Source organism: Manis javanica, chromosome 10, assembly GCF_040802235.1.
Source record: "Manis javanica isolate MJ-LG chromosome 10, MJ_LKY, whole genome shotgun sequence".
Lineage (NCBI taxonomy): Eukaryota > Metazoa > Chordata > Mammalia > Pholidota > Manidae > Manis > Manis javanica.
In genome coordinates, this window is record NC_133165.1 from 53,908,021 (window position 1) to 53,932,176 (window position 24,156).

At 35.1% G+C, this 24,156-nt stretch overlaps 1 protein-coding gene across 9 annotated transcripts; it reads right to left on the reverse strand.

Moving 5' to 3' along the window:
* On the reverse strand, positions 1 to 23,951 carry CCP110 (centriolar coiled-coil protein 110). 9 transcript variants are annotated; one of them, XM_017654732.3, is made up of 16 exons: positions 23,721 to 23,950; positions 21,938 to 22,083; positions 20,258 to 20,413; positions 17,383 to 17,511; positions 13,131 to 14,766; positions 11,092 to 11,222; positions 9,468 to 9,645; positions 8,785 to 8,921; positions 8,416 to 8,532; positions 7,982 to 8,083; positions 7,674 to 7,790; positions 6,158 to 6,231; positions 5,564 to 5,626; positions 4,853 to 4,912; positions 4,276 to 4,361; positions 1 to 1,925 (listed from the first exon to the last, which is right to left on the reverse strand). In XM_017654732.3, exons 3-16 carry the CDS (start codon positions 20,396 to 20,398, stop codon positions 1,873 to 1,875), a joined length of 3,024 nt encoding a protein of 1,007 aa, XP_017510221.1. In that variant the 5' UTR covers positions 20,399 to 20,413; positions 21,938 to 22,083; positions 23,721 to 23,950; the 3' UTR covers positions 1 to 1,872. The 9 variants fall into 9 exon arrangements, with proteins under 9 accessions (XP_017510221.1, XP_017510222.1, XP_036848252.1 ...); XM_017654733.3 differs by lacking the exon at positions 23,721 to 23,950 and adding an exon at positions 23,431 to 23,714; XM_036992357.2 differs by lacking the exons at positions 21,938 to 22,083; positions 23,721 to 23,950 and adding exons at positions 17,896 to 17,972; positions 18,461 to 18,658 and having other exon boundaries at positions 20,258 to 20,395.
* Between the last annotated feature and the right edge of the window lie 205 nt (positions 23,952 to 24,156).

The window sequence follows — 24,156 nt, forward strand, 5'->3', positions numbered from 1 at the left end:
AGCAAACTAGATTTCCTTTAAGATGAAAAGTTTATTTTGACTTTTGCCTAGAAGCAAAACTGGTGAAAATTAAAGTATAAAAATAAATATAATTTACATTAGTAGACATTCCACTCAAAATAAAAATAATGTATATAAATAAAAATCCATTAAAAGCACAAAACAATGGCACTTATATGAGGAAAGCTGTGAACATTAAAAAGGATGTGAAATACACAAGCTTTTATCTTCAAAGTAAAAAAACACAAGTTTCTCATCCTTAATCTAAAACTAGTTTACCTTCCTCCAAAACACACTATTTGTTTTATTTAGCTAATTTGCATTAATGTACAGAACACAAAACTTTTAGCATCTATCTTTCTTATTGGAAAAACCCACGATAGGGTAAGCTGTATCCTGAGTTTTCAGAATGATAAAGTACAATTTATCATATTAAGAAGATAACTTGATATACTTTGCCTACAAACAAAAAATTGGTAACTCAGATATTGTTGACTATCTTTCAATTTTCTGGTTCACTCATTCAATAAATGATAGATCTCAGTAAAGAAAATCAAGTTTACACCCGAGTAAACTTTCTGTCTATAGCTGGGAGTAAAAGTTAAATTTTAAATAGAACTGAAAATCAGAGAAAACAATCTTTATCTTCACATTCTTAAAAGGATATTAAGAATATATATAGTCTGCATTTTCAAAATATCTTTTTAAAATTCAAGTTAGAAAGATTAAACATACACCATCCCAATTTTATATGAGAAGCACAAAGCCCTTTTTGGAAATAGTATGATAAACTAACAGTGGCATTCTCTTTCATAAAATCCTGATCTTGGTGACATTCTTTTGGTTTCCATTTTAAATGAATGTTAATGATGAAAAACTTTAAATACCAGTGCCTCTTAAGTATATGCAGAATTTCAACTAGACAGTATTACTATCCCATCTGAAAATCTGAAATTATTATATTATATAGCCCTTTATTCTCTCCTAAATCAAGCATGCTAGCAAAAGCAGACTGTGAAGGAACAAAATGCACAGACTACATAGAAAATACAACTACATGCAAAATGTTACTCTGTTTTCAGAAGTGGGTGTAATAATGCACTCCTAAGGGATAACTACATTCACGAAGATTGTGCTGTCTTCCCTAAATTTTTGCCCTCCACAAATATTTTACAATTTAGTAGAAATACTTCTAAGATTATTGGGGTAACATAAATTCAACCTAATATTTCTGTAAGATAACCAGTTGTTGCAAGGAATGTGCACTTGTGACCAAAAGGGTGACCCTAGTCACTTCTGTGGTAAATTTTAGGTGGACCACCATCAGCAGGCAAGAGTCTTACCCTATGAAGTTATCCTGTAAGTTCAAGAATATGAAGACTGAGGGGTCAATCAGAGTTTTTCAAAGTTACAAAACTGGGGGAAAATATTCTTCTGCAATAATTTTCCCTTGAATAGAACAGTATCTACTTTACCAAATTCAGCAATCAGTATGCAGACATGAATGAAATTTGTATTTCAGAAAATTGCTACTCATACCTTTTCAATATTTTAGAAATAAACCCAAATGTCCTTTAAGTTTACAAAAGGGCTCTCAGCAGATCTGGGTATGCACAAAAAAACTTATGTTTGTACAGGTTAAACACAGAGATGAATCAACTACTAACTACTAATTTTTCTTCACCTAGACCTAATATTAAGGGGAAAATGGGGATGTAGGGAAGGAATCAGCCAGACTGACCAAATTATCCAGATAATTGCTCAGTGTCACTTCATTTGTGCAAATAGAGTTCAGGGTTAAATAAAACGTCTTGGGCAGGGAAAAAAATATAGATGAAACTCCCCCCTTTTATCCTAATGAATGTTGTCTTCTTAAATTGTCGCAACATTTGGCCGCTTTCTTTGGATTTTTCCTGCATATACTCCTAAAAATAAAGCAAAACTAGTATTATTTCTCAATATTAATTCTTCTAAATACCATTAAGAGAGTGCTTACTATGTACCAGGCACTGAGCTAAGCAATATACATTATCATATTTAATCCTTATATAAAATAATTCTGAGGTAGATATTGTTACTACTATTTTAAGAACAACAGAACTGAGAAAAGAAAAGCCACTTGCCTAAGTAACAAAGTTCGAAGTAGAGACCCTGAGAACCCAATTCCACTTGATTTGTTATTACTTAACCATTTTGCATTAGTATCTCCTACTCTGCTTTAATTAGTGGTTTTGAATTTCACTAGTCAAGCTCAAAACATCACATGAGCAAATATATCTTAAAACATATTATGAGATCAGAGACTGCAATTTAGTTTGTAAAAATGATAAACAACTTTAAGTGCTTGGCAGCATACTTTAACACCTTAGAATTCTACTTTAGTCTAAGAGTATAACATTCTATCATCATAATAAAAATGAGTTTTCCATAATTTGTTTAATAATTAGTTTATTCTCCAGATAGATCAAAATTAAGCATAATTTAAAATTTGTTTGAAACATAATCCAGGCTATTAAAAATCTAAGCAAGAAAGAGACCCCGTTTAGGAGTGACGATAGATTCCTGTGTTGAGATTTACAGTTAGAATTTTAATCAGTCATAGCCCAAATTTTCAGTTTATGTAAAAGAATAAAAAATTCTTTAGTCTTTTTCAGTTGTCTAAATATGCACACATGTATAAATAAATCTTTAGAAAATACAGGGAAGAAAATCTGCATTTGTTAAGATGTATATTAAATGTACATGTTAATTCAAGGGTTAAATTCATTTGTATTAATAATTAAGTTGCAAGGCAATTAAACCACAGTAGTCGTAAATACCTAATTTCTTTGTACATTATGAACTGTGTGAGTTAATACAAATTTATCCTTTATACTGTTGAGTATTACTGAATAGAAATAGTAGGTGCTCTCTATTTTGCTCACAGGTTCACAAGTGACAAATAGTGGAGATGAAATGCATGAGAAAAGAACATGAAGAGTCACTGTGGCAAATAATGTTAGACAAAACAATGCTCATTCCTCAATGATCTGTCAACTAGCTTGAATTTATCACAAAATATAACACATGGGAAAAACAAACTGAAAATGTCTTAAAATTTCACATAACTTCACAAGCAACACTTCTGAAGTTCTTCCAAACGGTTATCTTTCAAACTGATTCTGACTATCTCTGCAATAAGCAGGATCTTCAACCATGTAATCAATCCCTTTAAAACAACTCCACTGACTATCACTCAGTGACTTCCAAAAGATGACCTTTTAAATTATCCTCTGTATATGCAACATCATGAATTAAATTCAATATAGACACGTAAAAAGCTCAGCAGTCATTTCAAAGTTATGATCAATATCTCTTTCCTTCTTATGTGAACAAATGGCAATAACATGAAAGTATTTATGTTGCTTGTTCCCTCCTAATATGGAGGCAATCAGTAATAAAAGCTCTAAAATATGTCTCATGGTCTGTTAATGAGAAGATTAGAATTGATTGAAGATTTAATCTTCATTGCCCAGTGATTAATTTAGGTGTCTTTTAAATGTTTAGAAAGTAGTATAGTTAAAGCATTTTGAAAGTATTTTTAATGGGTCATATAATTTTTGGTGAGCTTATCATAAAGATACCTAAAAATATTAAAAACATTAACTTAAGAATTTTGCATTACCTTGGCATCGAATTTGTGTTCTTGCCACCATAAACAGAATTTAAAATCTGTTTTTAGTTTAGCCCTTCCTTAAATACTCCTCAAATAATGAACATAAAGACAGGCTCAGTTCAAGCTTCTTAATGAGCAAAAGATTACAAAAAATGAAACAAAATGTACCCCCTCCCACCTGGCATATTCACATGTGATCTTGTGGTCAGGAGGAGAAAATTTTCATCCCCTTCTGTGCAGAAATAAATATTGCTGGGTGATACACCTCCCCAAAGCTGAACAGATAAATGCACAGATTTAGACATCAGATTATTACATTTTACTCATTTGTAAAAAGGTTTTCTGAATTAAGCATGTATAACTCTGCATATTTTCCTGATTAAAAAAGATATAGTATTTCCATGGAATTATTACAGAAGTCAAAATTGGAACCACAGTTTTACTAAGATCTCCTGATTGCCACAACGTACTAACACAAACGACCACTGGTAGGAATGACTGTGAATATGCCAAAGTTATGGTGGCAAGAAAAGACGATATAGCCCACTTGTGAGGCCTGCATCACGGGGCAGCTTGCACACTTTCTTCTCTTGGGCTTCAGGAACTCATTTGCTACACACCTGACACAGGCGCTCTGTTAGGCACTCTGCTCTGTGAAGACTTCTGTCTATTTTGCACAACCCCCTTCACTGATGCCTTAGGGGTTCTAATTGAACATAAAAAAATTAATAAGTCACTTGCATTAAGATCTTAATGTTCAACATTCAAAGAAAGCAACCATACTGTGTCAACTATTCAAAGTACAAATAAGCTTGACAGAATCTAAGTCTCATGTGTGCATGGTAAAGAAGCTACATACACACTTTTGCTTCAGCAGATTATAATCATGGCTTAGCGTTGGACAATCACTCTGGTGGTGCTAAACTTAATAAATGATGTTTACAATATTTAATGAGCAAAGTGGTATGAAATGAAAATAAAAAACATGGCAACATAAGAATGACAAAATATAATACACAACAGTACACCAAGGATTATCTTTGAGCACGAAATTTTAAAAGCTCTTCCTAATGTTATAAAAAATACCATGTTTGAAAAGTAGTTATCCTTTATGTAAAGAGCACTAAATTATTTTTCCCTTTCAAAGCATATCTTGATTTGAGCATTTTTAAACACCCAGGTTTATGGCATTCTTACCCTTGTCTACTAAGTAGCCTATGAACAGGTGCATTCTGTCCTTGATTTGGTTGAAGGACTCTGTTGACAAAGTAAATAAAAAATTAATTCAAAAAGATAAATTCCATTTTCCCCCCATTTTCTTTCAATAGATGAAAGATTATTAACAGTGAGGTGGAAGTCATCTAATCAATGATATGGCCAGTAAAATACCACAAAACAAATCAAATTGACTAAAGCATATTAATATGGTGCCTATATTTTGTTCACTAAGAGCCCAAACCTTAAGTTTTTATCAGGAAAGACAAGTCCAACACAAGTACTAATCCTTGTGCTTTTAGGTAATTTCTCTATATACTTTACAAAAGCCCACTTTTCCTTTCAAACATGTAAGAGTTTGAGTAAGAGTAGACAACAGGTTAGAAATACTAGCTTTCTAAGGTTTTTAAGTATCATAGACCTCCTGGACTGTGGACTGAACTAAAGACATATGGGGCTCAAATTTCTGCCAGAGGTAACATATCCAACAGAAAGCTGCAGGAACATCTGGTCTGAAATGTGACCAGGTACATGACCAGGTGTTAATATGGATCCTGGCCCTTCAATCTCCAACTCAGCAGGGAATGTTCTACTGATGTAAAACAGAACAAAACCAATGAAAAGCAAGCTCAGGATTTATAAAATTTTCCTTAAAAATAAAAACACAGCCCCTCACTAAGTGGTTTTTCTCACCTTGTTTCAGAAGGATTTTGTTTAACCAGAAATTTCTTATTTGGCATTCCCATTTCTGCAGCTCTAACACAATAAAAAAATAAGGACACACAAACAATGTATTTAGAAAGGGGGGATCAACATGCTTACAAAAGTGATACAGGATGACAGAAACAAAACATCACTTAAGAGTTGATATATTCCTGAAATACCTGTACTATGTACTAATGACTAATTTCAAGAAAGAAGACTTTCAGTAAGATAGCTATTAGAATATTGTTTCCATTAAATTTCTCTCCCAAGAAGTCTCTAGAATAATAGAAAATGAATATATTTAAAAGATGTAAAATTAACATTGTTATTTTTGAGATTGGCTATCAATTTCACATGTTGGACATGGACAAACTTAGTAGTTTATACTTTTATCTAAAGATGAAATCAAATTTTACCACTTGATTATAATACTCTATATAAAAAAGGGATTTCTATTAGCTCAGCCATAGAAAAGTGAACTGTTCTTTATTTCTAATTTGAATATACAAATAGACTAATAGATTACTAAAATTAATTGGTTCAATAATTAAATTAATGTGACATGACATGGAAGAATCTTACTTCATGTACTTCTTTCTATCAAGAGACTTCTGTGTTGCAGCCGAAAGAGCCACTCGTGGACTTTTCATTTTATCCTTTAAAATATAAACATAAAGCTTAACTGGTACCACTAATACCACTAAATTGTAGTTCAGGTTCTTCTCAAACTGCATAGAAAAATTCTCTTTCTGGAGTTTTGAACTTCAACTTAGCCTGTCTTAATAACTGAAACAGTTGATTTTTTGAATTAAATAATTAAGATTATTTTTTCCAATGAAATAATAAAAATTCTGCCTTTTCTTTCATCAACCACACTAGTATCACTGATTCAAACCACAGACCTCCAACACTCTGATATATTTCAAATAATTTGGAGCCTGTTTTCTAACCCCAATTTCCAAAAAAGGAAAAATCCACATGAGTTGCAAGGAAATTAAATCAGGAGATGACAATTTTTCATAAGCTATCCAAGCAACATTCAAAATTTCAACTCCAAAATCCAAACACAAAATATGCAATTCTTTCACCAATTTCTTTTAAATCTGTCTATAGGTTTAAATGTTACTGGTAACTCGGGGAATTACCGGTGCTTAAGAATTGTAGGAAGGGTGCTGAAGTCAATAGAAAATGGTATTTAGCATTTCCACAAACCCAGAAGAATCTCATTGTGAAAAAGATATATAGTTCTCTGCCCTTGGTTTCTGCTAATATTTGGTCTTCGATCCCAGTTTGTATCTACAGAGTTCCTAAAACCCCCGTTGATTACAAGGGATGGTAGTAGCATCTTTTACTCCAATATTTGGTCTTTGACCTTGTTCCTGACACAGAACCCCTAAATCCCTTGGAATTTCCTGGATGACAGGAGCATCTGCCATTCTTATGAGGCAATTTCTCGAGGGCTTTGTGGGGGTACTCATCATAAAGACCAAGCATGATTATTAGAAGGTTGGACTTTCAGCCTCTCCCCCTCATTCTTCAGAGACAAGAGAGGGGCTAGAGACTGAGTTAGTAACTACATGACGAAGCCTTCATAAAAATCCCTAAAGTATGGAGTTCAGAGAACTTCTGGGTTAGGGAACATATCCAAATGACAGGAAGTTGACACATCCCAACTCCATGGGGACAGAAAAGCTCCTGCTGTCAGAACCTTTCCAGTCTTTGCCCTATACATCTCTTCATTTGGCTGTCCATCTATGTCCTTTATTATATAATAAACCAGTATGTATAAGTGTTTCCCTGAGTACTATGAGCCATTACAGAAAAGTATCAAACCCAGAGACAGGGTCATAGGAACGCCAATTGGTCAAAAGTACAGGTGACAACCTGGGACTTCTGAATGGTGTCTGAAGTGGGGGCAGTCTGAACTGCCTCTTTACTCAGAGCGTCAGAACTGAATTATAGGACACCCTGCTGGTGTGGGAGAACTGGTCAGTATGGGGGGAAAAAACATGCGTATGGTGTCAGAAGTATTCTGTGAGTATAGAAGACACAGAGTTTTTCTTTTTCACTCCTTCATTAAAAAATCATACTAACATACCATCTGCCTGAGCATTTTCTCTTTGCGAACTTCTCGATCATGATGTAGAATAGACATTCTTTCAGCTGCATCCATTACAAAGAATATGTCATGAATACCATACAGGGCAGCTCGCAACTAGGTTCAAAAGAAGAAAATACCGGGCCCATTTAGAAAGATGAGGTTAGAGTTCAGATATATTACATGGACTTGAATTTACAGAAAATTTTAAAGTTTTAATTGAAACCTATTTCCAGTGGTTAAATGAAGGGATAGAAATGTAAATTTCCACTTCCTTAAAAGCCTTCAGGGCGCCTCTGCGCATTTACCTGAGCTAACACCCTTTCCTGAAGGGAAGCATCTTGTGCTGAAACAACTCCTCTCTTTAATGGTGCTTCTGACTGAAAACTTCTTATGAATTCCATAGTGTCCTGAAAGAAGAAATGCTCCTTCAAAAACCATTTTTCTAGAAAGATTCCTGATCACTGGAGTTTCCTTTTGTTCTTTTTCGCAGGCAATCCAAAACTAAGAACATAAAACTATCACAGAAGTCAAACAGCACTCAATTTAAAGTGGGACAAAAATACACAAACTACTTCATTTACCTATTTTAAAAATTACCTGAATGAGATTAATAATCATATTTCTAAAATTGCCTATATTATAGTGACTAAAAAACCTAATTTGCCAACTCTAGCTGTCACATGATTGACCAAAATGGAGACAAAAGTGACATACAAATGACTGACAACAACCTCCTTACTTTAACAGTCTGTCGAAGTTGTTTCAGCTTATCCGTCTGCATAAGCCTACGAGTAAGAAATCCTTTTGCCACTGCAGTTATTTTGTTAAATTTTGCTTGTACTTCCGAACTGAAAACCTAAAAGAAGCAGACAGACACAATGTTTTAAGTATTTGAGCATTATGCTCAAGATTCTTTTTCTTTATTTAATACACTGAACTAAAATCTTCTATATATGTATGCCCTGTATAGTTTCACCTCTAATAAAAGCTAAGCTACTTGAAGAATGGCAAAAATATTCAAGTTCATTTGTAAAACTTAAAACAATGTACCTCTTTAAAAAATAGACAGGCAGAAGATGGACATACATGTACCATTAAGTTTGCCCACCTGAGGCCATTTAGTTTTGGCCCTTCCAAAAGGCCTTGTTACTGAGAGTTTGGTCAAGCCACTATGTGATCCCCAGAGGTAGAACGGTGCTTCATTTGCAGAACCAAAGCTATGTTGTATGGCGGAATTTGTGAAACCTACAGAAATACACATACAGTAACATACTTGATGTCATATAACAAGAATATGCAGAACATACAAATAAACACTTGACACTCATTAAGAAATACAACTGCCTCTGAAACTGATCCACATGCAGATTTAAAATATTTATGGACTTTAAACTTATAAACCCAGGTGGATCTTTTCAACACAAACAGCATTTCAGGATAACAAGATGTGAAGATAAGCTCTTACAGAGACTGGGGAATTAGATGTAATTCAGGATCACTTGGGAGACAGCTGTGCTCATTTGAAGCATATCACCTGCTGCATGATGAACAAAGGCTGGGCTCTGAGTCAAATTTCCTGATACTTCCCTTGCTAACTTTTCTCATGAACACCTGCTCACCCAGTCTTTGATCTGCTATCATTTCATTTTTCACTAGTTACTAAGCAGCTGGCAAATAGCAATGGGCTGGACATGGAATTACTTGAAGGAGCTACAATTTTAAAGTGTGCCAGATAAAACATCTTACTATAGGATAATCTTTTCAAATGGGAAAATATTTTAAAATATTTACCAGAACTATGTGAATTTGAAGTATAGAGTGAGTCCACTTGAGACAGCATTGTTTCTAACAAACCAGAGTCACTGATTTTTCTCCATTCTAACTCTACCACATTATTAATGTCCAATTCAGAGGCTTCAGCTGCATTCACCTTCTTCTCTTTTAACATTTTCTCCTGTTCTTCTATTTCCTGTAGATTAACAGTTCTTTTTAATTACAGTCCAAAAGTATTTTAGGCTCACCTAAAAGCAGATGCAATTACCAGAAAATTGTTTATTTAAATTTTCCCCCCTCAACTAAGATTGACAATTGATTTTAAGATGTGATATATTAACTATAATAATCTTAAAACAAGTGTCCCTCCTCTTATAATATAATCTAAAAGAATGTACATTTCATCTTTCATCTATTTATAAAATACCTTTAAAGAAATTCAGATAGCCAACAGGCACATGAAAAGATGCTCCACATTGCTAATTATCAGGGACATGTCAATTAAAACCACAATGAGATATCACCTCACACCAGTTAGGACGGCCAACATCGAAAAGACTAGGAACAAATACTGGCGAGGATGTGGAGAAAGGGGAACCCTCCTACACTGCTAGTGGGAATGTAAACTAGTTCAACCATTGTGGAAAGCAATATGGAGGATCCTCAAAAAATGAAAAATAAAATTACCATTTGACCCGAGAATTCCACTCCTAAAAATTTACCCAAAGAAAACAACTTCTCAGATTCAAAAAGACATATGTACCCCTATGTTTATCGCAGCACTATTTACAATAGCTAAGATATGGAAGCAACCTAAGTGTCCATCAGTAGATGAATGGACAAAGAAGATGTGGTACATATACACAATGGAATACTACTCAGCCCTTAGAAAGAAACAAAACCTACCATTTGCAAAAACATGGATGCAGCTAGAGGGTATTATACTCAGTGAAATAAATCAGGCAGAGAAAGACAAATACCAAATGATTTCCCTCATTTGTAGAGTATTTGTAGAGTATAATAACAAAGCTAAACTGAAGGAACAAAATAGCAGGAGACTCACAGACTCCAAGAAGGGACTAGTGGTTACCAAAGGGGGAGTGGGGTGAGGGCAGGTAGGGAGGGAGAAGGGGATTGTGGGGTATCATGATTGGTGCACATTATGTGTAGGGGGTCATGGGGAAGACAGTGTAGCTCAGAGAAGACAAATAGGGACTCTGTGGCATCTTACTACATTGATGGAGAGTGACTGCAATGGGGTTTGGGGGGGGCATTCGATAGTAAGGGTGAATGTAATAACCACATTATTTTTCTTGTGAAACCTTCATAAGAATGTATATCAATGATGCCTTAATAAAAAATAAATTTAAAAAAATACCTTTAAAAAATATTAAAAGTTTTGAATCAAGGATTCATTGAAGTATCTTTTTGGTAAAGTATGCTTTATTTTTAGACATGGATCTAAACAGTAAATCTCACAGATTGGCATTAAAAATATTATCCATGTGTCAAAATCAATAGCCCCTTCAAGTTAAAATACGCAGGGAAAAAAAAATGCAAGTACTTATACATGACCAAAGTTCATAGATTCCCAACTAAACCCCACTCCCCAGCCCCATAGTCCTACATTCTAATTCCTCACCTTTTGCAGTCTTTCTTGCTCCCTTTCCTGCTCAGCTATGAGTAGTGATAACTGCTGGGCATGCTGTTCTTCTAGTCTCTTCCTCATTTCTTCAAAAGCTAACATCTTGCTTTTCAATATATCCTCACCTTCTGAAAAGGAAAGAAATGTGTCCCCTCAAATTTAGGAAATTTACTAGTATCTGGTATTTATACCATCAGTTTAAATTATGCCTCTGACATATGCTTCCTGGATCTGACATAATGTAATCAACATACAGCCAGGTCCCCACTTCGAACCACTCCTCACATTTCAAGCTACCAAGCAAAGACCTTATCTCAGCACCCTTACCCACTCACTCAACAGATCCCAACATGATCAGAACCGACAGAGGCAAGACTGTGTGTCAGTCAAAATTCTCCTTTCTCCAGCTAACTTCCAGATGGTTCCCATCTGCATCTCACCTCCATTCACTCTTTTGACTCTTACCCTTCTCCAGGATCTCTGGTATTGTAGCTTGTAGGTTTGATTTGCTTTGATTTTTTAAAATACATGTTCCTTTGATAGTGTTAAAGCTTCTTAGCTTGAGGCTCCAAGAAGAGTGGATATTAAAATTCCAGATGTTTGAATTACTAAAAAATTTATTAAATCATTATGACTATGCAACTTACTGAATGAAAAGTGGTGAGACACTTTGAAATGTTGAATACCAAGTATTACACAGATGTATCACATAAATATTTGTGGATTCATTATAATTCAACTAAATTCAATCACTCTTTTCAAATATACAGTCAGTGATTTTTCCTGAAAATAAACATATTCTATCTGCTATGGTATTCTCATAATTTGTTCCTAAACATATTTATCAGCCACAACAATTTGCATTTGTTCACATGCAATTTTTCATAGGCAAAAAGGACTGGAAAAGCAGAAGAATTATAACTTTCAGCAAAAAGGGAAAAGTCCCTCAGCAAAACCACTCGATTAAACAGCAAGAGGCCATTCAGCTCTATCTTAAAAACTATAAATGAGTGCCAGTCCAGGGTTTCCCTCTGCAGAGGTACACCAAGCTGGGTCGGCTATTAGTACACTGCACTTGCCCACTCTGATAGCAGCCTGTCACTGCTATGGTTGGCTTCATCTCACATGTTCTTACGAAAGGACTGCCCAAACTACCACTTGGCTGCTTTTCAGTACTCCTGGTATTCACTGAGACAGCCTCTAGCCAGCCACACCATCTACTTGGACAATCTGAGCTGGCTCCACAGGGATCAACTGTTGTTTTTATCAGAGTTCTTATAAAGCTGCACAGGCTTTAAGTGGCCTACCCTATTTTTCCTACAAACCCTCTTATTTTTAATTTGCAATTTTACAGAATGTGTTTTTTTTTTTTCCCCAGGAAGATATATATCACATTAGAGCTCAAAAGTCTATGACTAAGAACTTAATCTTAATTTCTTGATTTACAAGTCTTCTGTATCAGTAATGAAGAATTATGAACCATGACAAAATAAAGAGTAATGAGGAAAGACATTTTTAACAAGTTTCTGTTAATATAATATTAGATGCAACAAAACAAACTTCAAATAATTTTTATCAATAAAGATTCTATTCTCGAAACACCACTCACATAGATTTTTGATATGTTTTTTAATTCAGTGTGGAAGTGTATGAAGGGCTGACTACATGAAGTTCTCATTACAAGTGAAAGGGCAAACTGATAAAACTATTAGAAACCACAGACCAAAAGGAAGACATCATAGCAATACACTGCGATTAAAACTTTGAGTGATGGGCCATGCAGGAACTTCTTCCTCCAGTCATTAACAATAGTCTCTACCTAAACAACTGGGAAAGATTCATAATTTAAATAAGAAAATCCTTTAAAAAAACCTACCAGACACCAATCAACTGTAGCTAAGGCATGTTCTCTGATAAATGAAATTAAGTACCCTGATGAACAGATGAAAACTATCATTTTGCAGAATGTCAATTAAAAGTATTAACTAAAGAGGGCATTTGCATAGCAGATATCAAACACTTCAAAGTTTGCTCACCTTTGGAATCACTTTCTAACATTTTGTTCTTATTGATGTAGACAGACCCCCTAGGATATCTTTTTTCCAGCAAATGTGGCCTTTCCTGTTCAGCTATTCCAGTTGTTAAGATGTGAGGGCAGTTTTCTTTTTGCAAACTATCAATATCTAAATCAAGTCTCCGTTTAACTTTCTCAAAACTGTTATCCAAAACTTGTTCATTTCCACAGGTCACTGTAGGGGTGTCCATCAGCTGTCTGGTATTCTGGTTTTGCATCAGTAAGGGAGATGGGTTTTTTACATCGTAAGACTTATTCAGTTCCATCTGCGAATTGCAGTTTTTCTCTAGCGCACTGGTTGACTTGAATCCACTCACGGTTCCAAAGTTTTGACTAGCTGCACACTGACTGGTGGCATATGGCTCACGCAATCTTGGCATTGCAGTATATATACTGTCCATTTTGTGTGGTCCTCTCCCATCAGATGTTAACTGACCTTCCACGATAGCAAGTCCGTGAATAACTTTATTTTCTAATGGACTTCCTGAAGATTGACAAACCTGATTTGATTTAGCTAAAACCATTTCCTGTATGGTTTCGGATGTGTTTTTGCTGGCATAAACCTTGCTTGAACAAACTGCTAAATCAACTGGTAACTTTGGCACGGTTTCAGGTATATTTGTTTTTTCATCAGTATTCTGAACTAAGTCTACTGTCTGTTCTTTTCCTTTAGGACTTAATTCATAGGCATTTATTGGGTTATTTATAAGTATATGACATGCTGATGATGGCCTAGAATGTTTTCGATGCATTTTAGGACTCAGGCTTGGCTCTGGACTAGGTAATTTGGCATATGAAGCAGTAAGACTTTTGATAACATTATTTTCAGTAACAGAAGTGGGAATGACTTTAAAATCAGATTCAGGTTCTGTAACAGTAGGGTGGCCAGTTCGTATAGGTATGTCCACTTTAGAAAAGCTACTTAAACCAGATGTATTCATGCTGCTTGCTTGAATGGAAGCACCTTGGAGAAGAACATTTGATTTATTAAGGCTTGGTTTGTCAGGAATAACTGAACCACAGTGTTTGCCTGTCAACTGGGCCTTCTTTACATAGTCGGTCACTTTAACAGCATCATTTTCTTTGTCTGAATGACTCTCATTAATACTCCTCTTTGCACTACTTCTCAGACCACGTCTAGATTGTTCTCTTTCTATATATTCCTTTGACTGTTTCATCAGGTTCTGAAGACTTATTATGTAGGGATCCGGAGTAACTTTTTCCGAGAGTGATGGGTCCTGTTCATCACTTCTTGGGAAGAGATCATCAGAAATAAGAGCCTCTTGCGGGGTTGCTGAGGTCTTTAGAGAAGCTTCGTTTTCTGTGTGGCTAATACCTGAACTATCACATTGCTTCAGAGCATTAAATTCTTCTGAGTCCCTAGCTAAGTCTACACCATTAGATTTAAATTCATCCTCATTATTCAATGGCAACATTCCAGTTACATTTTCAAACTTTGCTAAAGTAGAGTGTTCAGTAGAGCTTGGCAAGATATTTGGAAATGTAGCAGGGACATTCAAGTTTCTGACTTCTGAATTAGAATAAACTGTTTCAGTCTCCCATGGATCAAAATCATTGGCATTAGGTGCCTTTCTAACCTGAAAAAGAAAATTTAAAACTTAGAATTTCCTCACTGCACAAAGGCCTTTAATTTCATTGCTTTCTATAATAAAATTGAAGATTCAGAGTTCATATATTTGAAAACACAAATAAAAATTAAAATGACCTTTTTCTATGGTACCCTATATCACATGGAACTCAAATTACTATAAGAAACATCTGTTGGTCATCCTGGCTTATTTATTATTAAAGGAAAAGGAAATTATCTAATCTGATACATATATGTACATATGTGCACGTGTATACATACATGTAATATATTCATATTTCCATGTGTGATTTAATCTTGGAATAGAAGCATTTCCTTAACTTTCTACTGGTTGTATGTTATGAATGTCACCAAGTGTTCTGCTTATGAGGGCTACCATCTAAGGGTAATGAGGTAATGATGTACAAGAGAAAGAGCAAGTAATTAAATTTCTCACATGAATGATTCCCTCTTTAACAAAGACTAACTTGCCCAGGATACTGATTAAGCAAAAATAATTCAATAATAAGACTCCTGCCTCCTACATGCTTACTCAAAACTTAACTAAAGTCCTTGATGAGGCAAATTTGTAGTACATGACAGATCAGCCATGTAGCTTAAATAACTTACAAATAAGAAAAATTTCAACTTAAAACCCAATTCATAAAAACAAATTTCAATTTGGTTAACTGGTGGTATTATTTAAAACAGCAACCCATTGAGCTTTAGGACAAGCAAAATAAGTAAAAAATTTGATAGATTAAGATGAGAATTGTATAGAGATCCAACAGAAAAAAATAAAATTACATTTTGTATCTAAATAATTCAACTTTGCAAAAAGAAAGTTAACTAGGATATTTCTAAAGATTATACAAGCATATATTAAACTGGCAGATATTATTATATTATCATATGAATACAGACTCCAGATTCCTGAATTAATAAAGATTTCTAGGCTGTTTTGTATGTGTTTTTTTCCCCAGACCATATAGCACTCCTATTTTACCTTACAAATCCCAAGACATGTAATGGTTTCCAGGTACTAAGCAATAAACAGTACAACAAGGTATACTTAGTCACAATCTCAGGACCAAAATACAACTGAAAGGGTACAGATTCAAGAAATCTATGAACACATTCATAGGTTCAAGTAAAATAAACTATTTCGTTAAAATATCTCATATTTCACATCTGTGATAATAAACAGCTATGTTTCTGTCAACACCACTAAAATGAGTCTTTTATTAGACGATTTAAATAACAACAAAAATTATCATAGAGTAGTAGGTTTTATGGGTAAAAAAGAACTTAGAAATCTATTTGTTTTATGTAACATTTCGCTATCTGCATAATTCATTATTCTACAGTTCAACATTGTAAATGTTCTATTAAACAGAGCAAGTTTTCAGACTCAATAATAAGAAATCTATTTGTTTTATGTAACATTTCGCTATCTGCATAATTCATTATTCTACAGTTCAACATTGTAAATGTTCTATTAAACAGAGCAAGTTTTCAGACTCAATAATAATCTCATTAGTAGTATATTGGTACATTACTCAGTGGACCAAGAATGGTATGCCACTTCGGTTTTAATAACAGGAAATAACTAATAAATCAAAAACCCACCCAAATTGTGTTACACATTATGTTTCTTGAACTTATATAAGCAGTAATTATAATTTGAAAATTAAAATTTACTACCTACAGAGAAATGAGGTAGCAGATAGTGGGAAATATCCTAAGATTCACTGTACATGTATCATCTAGTATAAATTACACAAAGCACAAACCCCTAATATTATGAAAAACAACACATAACCAGCAAAACAGGACGATATGTCAGAAATTATTTGTTCAATCTAATTCATTTATTTTTCTTTTTAGTATGAAATGATTCAGGCTTTAAAACAAATTATTTATACAAATTTAAATGAAACTAAATAAAAATAATTGTAAAAGGCATGGATGTGTTGTTTAAACGGTTTCAAATTGGATCTAAGATATATCTAGGCAATTCTATTTATCTAATCTAAATTGTATTTGTGAATCTAAGAACAGAATTTTCACCAAGAAAAATTGGGGGCAGTTATTTACTTTAGCAGAGAATAAGAATAAGGTCATTGAGTCAATAGTCTGATTAGTTTAGAGTAAACTACAATGGCCAATTCTATCATTCTGTCACTGAGAATTCAATGTTTTTAGAGTCATAAGACACAGACAATAAGCAATTATATTCAGTGTATGACTCCACTGTCTAAGTACCCTCTGATTCAAGTACTAGGCATCAGTAACAAGCAAGTGAATTTTCTCTGGAGTAACTGAAATGGAATATCACAAATTATAAAGCTTCTCTAACATAAGTATATTATTTAAAAATTAATTAGTAAGTACAGACATACTTCTAAAAAATTATCACAAGTTTACCTTGTAATTTCTTATAATTTATGAACTTTCTTTGGACTAACTGAAACAGAATATCACAAATTATGAAGTTTCTCTAACATAACAGTAAAGTATATTATTTAAAGATTAATTAGCTAGTAAGTGCAAACATACTTTTAAGAAGTTATCATTATGTTTACCTTGTGATTTCTTATGATTGAAAAGAGCTTAAAATACACACCTGAACATTTTCAAGAATCTCCTGGACACGAGTCAGTAAAGCTTTCTTCTTATTAACCTGCTTTCTTGCTTCTACATCAAGTGCTTTCTGCTTTTCTTGTTGCATTTCCTTTCTTTTCTCAATGTTAAGCTGCAAAATATCATAAACATGTAATTATTTCTCACAAACATAAAAATATCGTAAAATCAAACCCATGTGCAACAGGTAAAACCACAGGGAAAGAAATCTGAACAGTGATTGGGGTAATGATTAGGATAGGGCATGCAAAAGCTTTTTGGGGCAGTGAAAATGTTCCTTGTGGGTGTGAGTCATACAATGTATGCCATATATCAAAACTCACAGAACTTTAATGCTTTAGATCTGTGCACTTTACTGTATGCCAATTATTCTCAATTAAAAGAAAGTTAAAGGAAAAAAAAACACCAAAAACCTGTTCATTTATCAAATGCTCTAAAATGAGAGAGAAATTAGCTCTTTGGCCATTGTGGGGCTTGTCATTTGACAGTATCTTACTTCACTGGGTCACATTCTTCAATTTCTCATCTTCTAATCAGTGTACACTTTACCTCCTTGCTACCTCCTGAAAATGTCTAAAGGTTTAATGATAAAAGAAACAGATAATGTTTTATTTGCCTACAAAAATCAAGTTCATTGTACCCTCTAATAAAAATACAATGTACCTAAAAAAATTGAAGGCTTCTAAGCATTATATCTTTTTATAGTGCATTTAAATATTAATTATTAAGTCATGGGAAGTTTAGTCACTATGTTAAGAAGTCAAAACTGATTTTAGACTTATAAAAATAGAAACTGTCATAAAAAATTATTCCAAAGTTACAGTAGTCATCTATCAAATACAACATAAAAATATGCATTGAATCCATAAACATCAGATCTTTCTTATAAATAACTGATGGAGTCATAGAGTGTATAAGGCTCAGACATTTTGGTCCACATTAAGCTAATCAAGCAATAGGTCAAGTGGTTGATAAAAATGCTTAAATATTTCTTATATTTGCATGGTAACAAAGAATCATCCCACAATTTACTTGCTAACCAAAAAGTAGAGAATATATACCTTTAAAGAATCATCTGGCAGTCACCACTGTAAAAGGCAAGGGTTCGAATGAAACTCATAGCGTGACAGCTAGCCATTATGTAGCTTCTGATTTAACTTGATATGCAACACATGGAATCATCTCCAAAGAACTCTTGCCAAAAATGTTTAACCTGACTAATCAGACTTTTAATTTCCAGTTTATAGGAAATACAGGGACTAGAAGACAAATTAAATATAAACATAAGTAAACAACTAGAAAAATCCACAACATAAGCATTCTATAAGATAACTGGTCTGTTCTCTTTAAAAATTCACTATAATAAAAAAAAATTCTTTTAAGAGTTAGAGGGACTGTACTAGAGAAAAAGAGATTTAAAAACTACAACAAGCAAATACTATTTGTAAACTCTGACTGGATCCAGATTAGAAAAAAGTAGTTTTAACAGACATTTGGAACACAAATGGAAAAAATTAAATATGAACAGAACATTAGATGCTACTAAAATTATTATTAATCTCCTTAAGGTGTGATAATGAATGGCATTGGGGCTTTACGTAGGAAAAGATCCTTATTTTTAGAATATGTATTTTTAGAAAATTTTTAGGGGAGAAGTGTTACGTACCTGCAATTTTCAAATGGCTCAGCAATAGAACAAAAACTATGTAGGTATATATACACATATACATATACATAAAATCACACACAATAAAGCAAAGATGACAATATGTAAAAAAATAGTTGAGTCTAGATGGTAGACATATGGGTGGTCATTGTCCTATCCTTTCTTACCTTTCTGTATGTTTGAAAATTTCATTACAAAAAGTTGGCAGAAGATATTGATCTTTTAATTCCCACAATAAAAAAATTTTTTTGAACTTTCAGTTGTATTTTCTGATTTGCAAAAATGTCACAACACATATTATTTTTAAAATATTCAATCAGTATCAAAGTATATACAGTGAAAAGTCTCTTTCGTCTCATCCTATATTCCCTTACCCTTTCTTAGAGAAAGAATGTAATATCCTTTAAAAACCCAAATTGTTAACATAGACTATCTCCTCTCCAGGTAGTGTTCTAAGTGTTCTACATGATTAGTTCATTTAATCCTCAAAATAGCTCTAGGAAATAGGTACTATTTTTATCCTCATTTCACAAATAAAGAAAATGGACCTGCACACAACAGGTTGAGTGGTAGAGCTATGATAAACCCAGGCCAGAAGGCTCCAGAGCTGGGATTTTAACTGCTACATTACACTGCTTCTGAGAGCACACTGTGTGGTGATTTATAACAGACTGTGGTGATCCTTCCATGCCTGCGTAATTGGGTCTACTGTGCTCATTTTAATGGCATGCATGAGCGTCTATAAAATGGACCACAGTTAAAGTAATCAACTACTGATGGACATTTAGAATGTTCACTGATCTTTTGTTATTTTAAACAATAAATAAATGCTACTATAACCTTGTACATATTTCTTCAGGCACATAGATAATTGTAAGAGATTACCAAAAATGGAATTGCTGAGTCAAAGGTTACATACACTTACATCATGATAAGCCCTACCAAACTGCTCACCCAAAAATAAAATCAACTCATTCTCTCAGCAAAAGTGAATTCTAAGTACGTTTGCTCTACAACCTAAGAAACAGATCTTTGCCAGTATAGCAGGTAAAAACTGCTAACTAGTTTGTTTAGTTATGAATAAGAGTTAGGCATCTTTTTGATGTTAATAAGAATTTCTTTGTTTCTCTGTTTATTTCCTTAGTGGTTCACTATAGAAAAAAGCATCATTTAAAAATCAAAGAATGTTTACCAGTGGAGAAAGCACAGCCACTCCATGGAAGCTAATAAGTGACATGCTTTCAGGCTGGACAGGTAGAAAGCAATCTGTGGATAGTGATGTTTCTTGGATCCTGGCAAGACTTCTCTCACAAAACTTCTCATATTCCTCCATTTTCCCACAATCACACTACAAGAAAGAAAAACGTCATTTTCAATGTGCTGAGAAAAATATATCTTAATTATGCGGCAAATTTTGGAGAGCTCTAAAACATCCCTGACTGGCCTCTCCAGAATTTTTTCACTTGTCAGGAATTAATTCTTTGAGTATAGGTAAGCACTTCAAGTTAAGCCCTGCTTCATATATTAAGTACTTCTGAATATTTCTACCTTAAGTCAATCTTTAAATGTCATTAGTTTAGAAAAACCTCACCAGTAAAACCTTTATCAAGGAAACAAAGTTCTATAACACTCTATTAGCTTTAGATTATAAAGTAGAATATTTTCTTTGGCAGAATTTGTCTATATAAGAAACACTAAATCATACAAAGGTAGAAATGCTTTGGTAGCCAAAAAAAAGAAGACATGGGGCTATTTAAATAAAAGATGATATTTACTTTTAAAAATCCTTTTTCTATCGAAGTCTATTACTTTCATACCTTAAAAATATATTTGACTCCATAGTCACTAGGCAAGTCAGAGAAGGAAAACAGAAAACCTATTGTCTCTCACATTAATTCTATTTTATTGTTGAAATTTAGAATCACCACCAAACTACTTAAACAATCAGCCCAGTAATTTCATAATTTCTGGAAAACTGTGATGGTGGTCATGAAAATGCAAGGTAACCAGGAAGGATTCGCCACTATCCATTTATCTAGCAAAGAGTTAAGTATTTGATTGCCTGTTTCCATAGCATTATATCTGGCATAGTTTCCTTTAAATAAGAGAGAATAAAAAGAGAGATATCATTATATTTGTGACCAAGAAGAATATTAACTGTGAGAACAGAAAAATACTATAATGTTCCTTTAAGTGTTCATTTTAAAACTATAAACCAAAAAAGGCCTCATTTTTTTCAGTCTGGATTTCAACCCTTAACATAACAACATTATGTTACCTTAACAACCAAAATATGCAAAAACTAAGATGTAAAAGAAATTCAAATTACCCCACTTCTACTGAAATATTCCAAAATTTTTAACACAACCCATGCATCCAGCAGTACAGGGAATGTAAACAGATTACTTGTACAATAATATATACATATAACGTAATATACTTCCTCTGGATACACAAGCAAAGCCTAAAATTCTATTTTAAAGGCCTGGGAAAATTTAAGGAAATAAAATATTTTTATGGCAAGTTCTGTTTTTCTTTCAACACCATCATATAGACATGACCCATTGCTTCAAAGTTAAATTCACATCCCTTAAATAGGACACACAATCACACATACTTCAGATGTACAGTAATAGACTATTGTTACAGCATCATTTATAGCCTATGAAATGCATTAAACATCCAAACACAAGGGCTACTACAGCTGCTTATGGGAATTACAAAATGCTCCTAGAGCATGACTGGATATCCTTCAGTGTCAGCTTGGATGTGCCCTCCTTGGAGAGGCCATCCCTGACTATCCCATCTAAATTAACCCTGTGTCAGTCACTATCATATTACCTTGCTGTTTCCCCATTTTCACAGCACTCACCACTATCTGAAATTATCTTGTTTATTTCCTTGATTTTTGTCTGTCTTCCTCCACCAAAACGCAAGCTCCATAAGCACAGGTACCTTCTCCGGCTTGTTCACCACTGAATCCTCGTCGCTTAGAACAGTGTCAGCACACACTAGACACTTGATAAAAATATTAAATAAATGAATTAGGGTAATTAGCTCAAGTAATAATGTCCCAGGAGAAAAAAGAAGAGTGGGCTTTAGAGCAAAGAAGCTAGCAAGGAAGAATGAATTTAGAGAACGGCAGGTAGAAGGATTACCCTGTTCTCAGAGGAACCCGGGAACTCTGAACCATTTAAAAAGTAAGCGTCCAAATCCTATATGATTAAGCAAGTGGGCACTTCATTTGTCACACCACAATCACCTCTGTCAGCAGGGGTATTTTTGAAAGGAGACTTGACTACAAGGCTACTCCAACCACAAACCTACTGCCCCGTACTTTACCATCAGGCATTACTGGTCCACTGGAATCAATAATTTGTCAAGCTGCATCAGGTTCAGACATGCCTTGTCTTCTCCATTTGTACCATGACTTTTTCCAAGTGAGTCTTTCTGCAAACCGCACAGACTCATGGCCCTCCTACCTGCTCCTGACCAGTGCTCTACCAGAAGTGTCGCTGAAGGCAATGGTGAAAGTAACAGAACACATCTTGCCTTGTTTTCAGATCCTAGCTGGTTGTTTACCCATCAGGCCTCCCAAAGGCACAAAAGTCTTGTAAGAACAATAAAAGAGAAGGTTTCTTATTCAGGCACATACCAGCTGAATGTTCTCGGCAATTCACTTACCATTTCTATGCCTCAGTTTCCTCATCCGTAAAATAGGGATAATCAGAGTATTTGTCTCAAAGAGATTCTGTGAGGATTCAGTGAACTAATACATGTCTGGCTATTAGCACATACTGCGGAACAGGCAGAAAGCAATAATAAAGGGGGTTTGCTTTTATTACGAAGATGGTAATGACCATGATTTTTTTTTAATCACTAGATCATGAACTGAAGAGCAACCAAAGTACTTAGTTCCTGGTAAGATTCAAATGTAATTTAAAAACATGGAAAGGTGAACGAAAGCTGCTTCATTTCGCTGTTTCCAAACCCTCCCCATCAATCAGTCTCTAGGTGCCTGCTATTTGTCTAAACGGTGCTAGGGAACTGGGATTATATACAGACACAAGCGAAGAGTGGGAACCACGTAGAAGCATGAGGGGCAATCAAGAGAATTTGCTTTACTATCCTCTAAGTAAAATACTGTGCTTATTCCCCGGAGTAGCAAAGGCAGAGTAAACAGCGCTTCTAGAGCCTTTGGTTGTGGTAACTGGGGTTCAGAAATGGCCAATGCATAAACCCTGAGGACGCCTCTCTCGTCAGCATCGTGGGAAGGGAAAAAAAACGGCTCAAACAGTTTTTACCAACAAGAGGTGCTTCCCCGGTGTGGCCCCAATTTATTTACCCAGGACCCTATGCCCTCACCTGGGCGCCCCACGCCCACCTCCTCCGGCTCTTCTGATAAGGATCCATCCCGCGGGCCCACCAGGCAGTGCCAGCTTCCGATCATCACCTCCCCGCCTGCTGTCGGCGGCCCCGCGGGCAAACGCCTCCTACACCCGGAGGCTTTCCTCAGCTGGAAGCCTGGGAGCCCAGCACCTGTGCTCAGGTTCCGTACGAGCCCGCGCTCGGCTCTCAGGGCGCCAACTGCGCCTCCCGCGGTCGCCTCGCGGCCGGGACCCGCTGAGGATCCAGCCCTCTCCTTACGCACACACCTGAGCTCCCACTGGCCCGTCAGCTTTCCTCCCCTCGACCCGGCCTTGTCGGGAAGCAAACGGCTCAATTGGTACCGACAGAGCGCAGCTGGGTCCGCCGCCGCCTCCGCCTTCTCCTCCCCGCCATATTACGGGTCTCAAGGGGCAACACAAGCTCCAGGCAACCGGCGCCACCGCCCAGACTCCACCTCTCCGTATCCGCACTTCCGGTGGCTCCTTCCCGGGCCGTTGAAACGGTTAGCCTTCAGAAAACTACAATCCCCGAGGTGCATTGAGCTCTGGCCCAGGAATGGAAGTCGTAGGACTTACCGGAAGCGCGAATGCACGCTGGGAAACGTATTGTTCACTTCAGGCTAGCGTCTCTAAAACTCAAATTTATCTCATTGGGTCTAAAGGCCCCTGAAGTAGTCCTTGAAATTGCTGCTGTTTATCTGTA

Coding starts and splice junctions, on each gene's coding strand:
- CCP110 (XM_017654734.3), bottom strand. CDS start 20,398: ATGGAGGAATATGAGAAGTTTTGTGAGAGAAGTCTTGCCAGGATCCAA. Junction 9,646..11,091: donor AGCAAGAAAGACTGCAAAAG/GTGAGGAATTAG, acceptor GTTAATCTACAG/GAAATAGAAGAACAGGAGAA. Junction 8,533..8,784: donor CCAAAACTAAATGGCCTCAG/GTGGGCAAACTT, acceptor TGCTTCTTTTAG/GTTTTCAGTTCGGAAGTACA.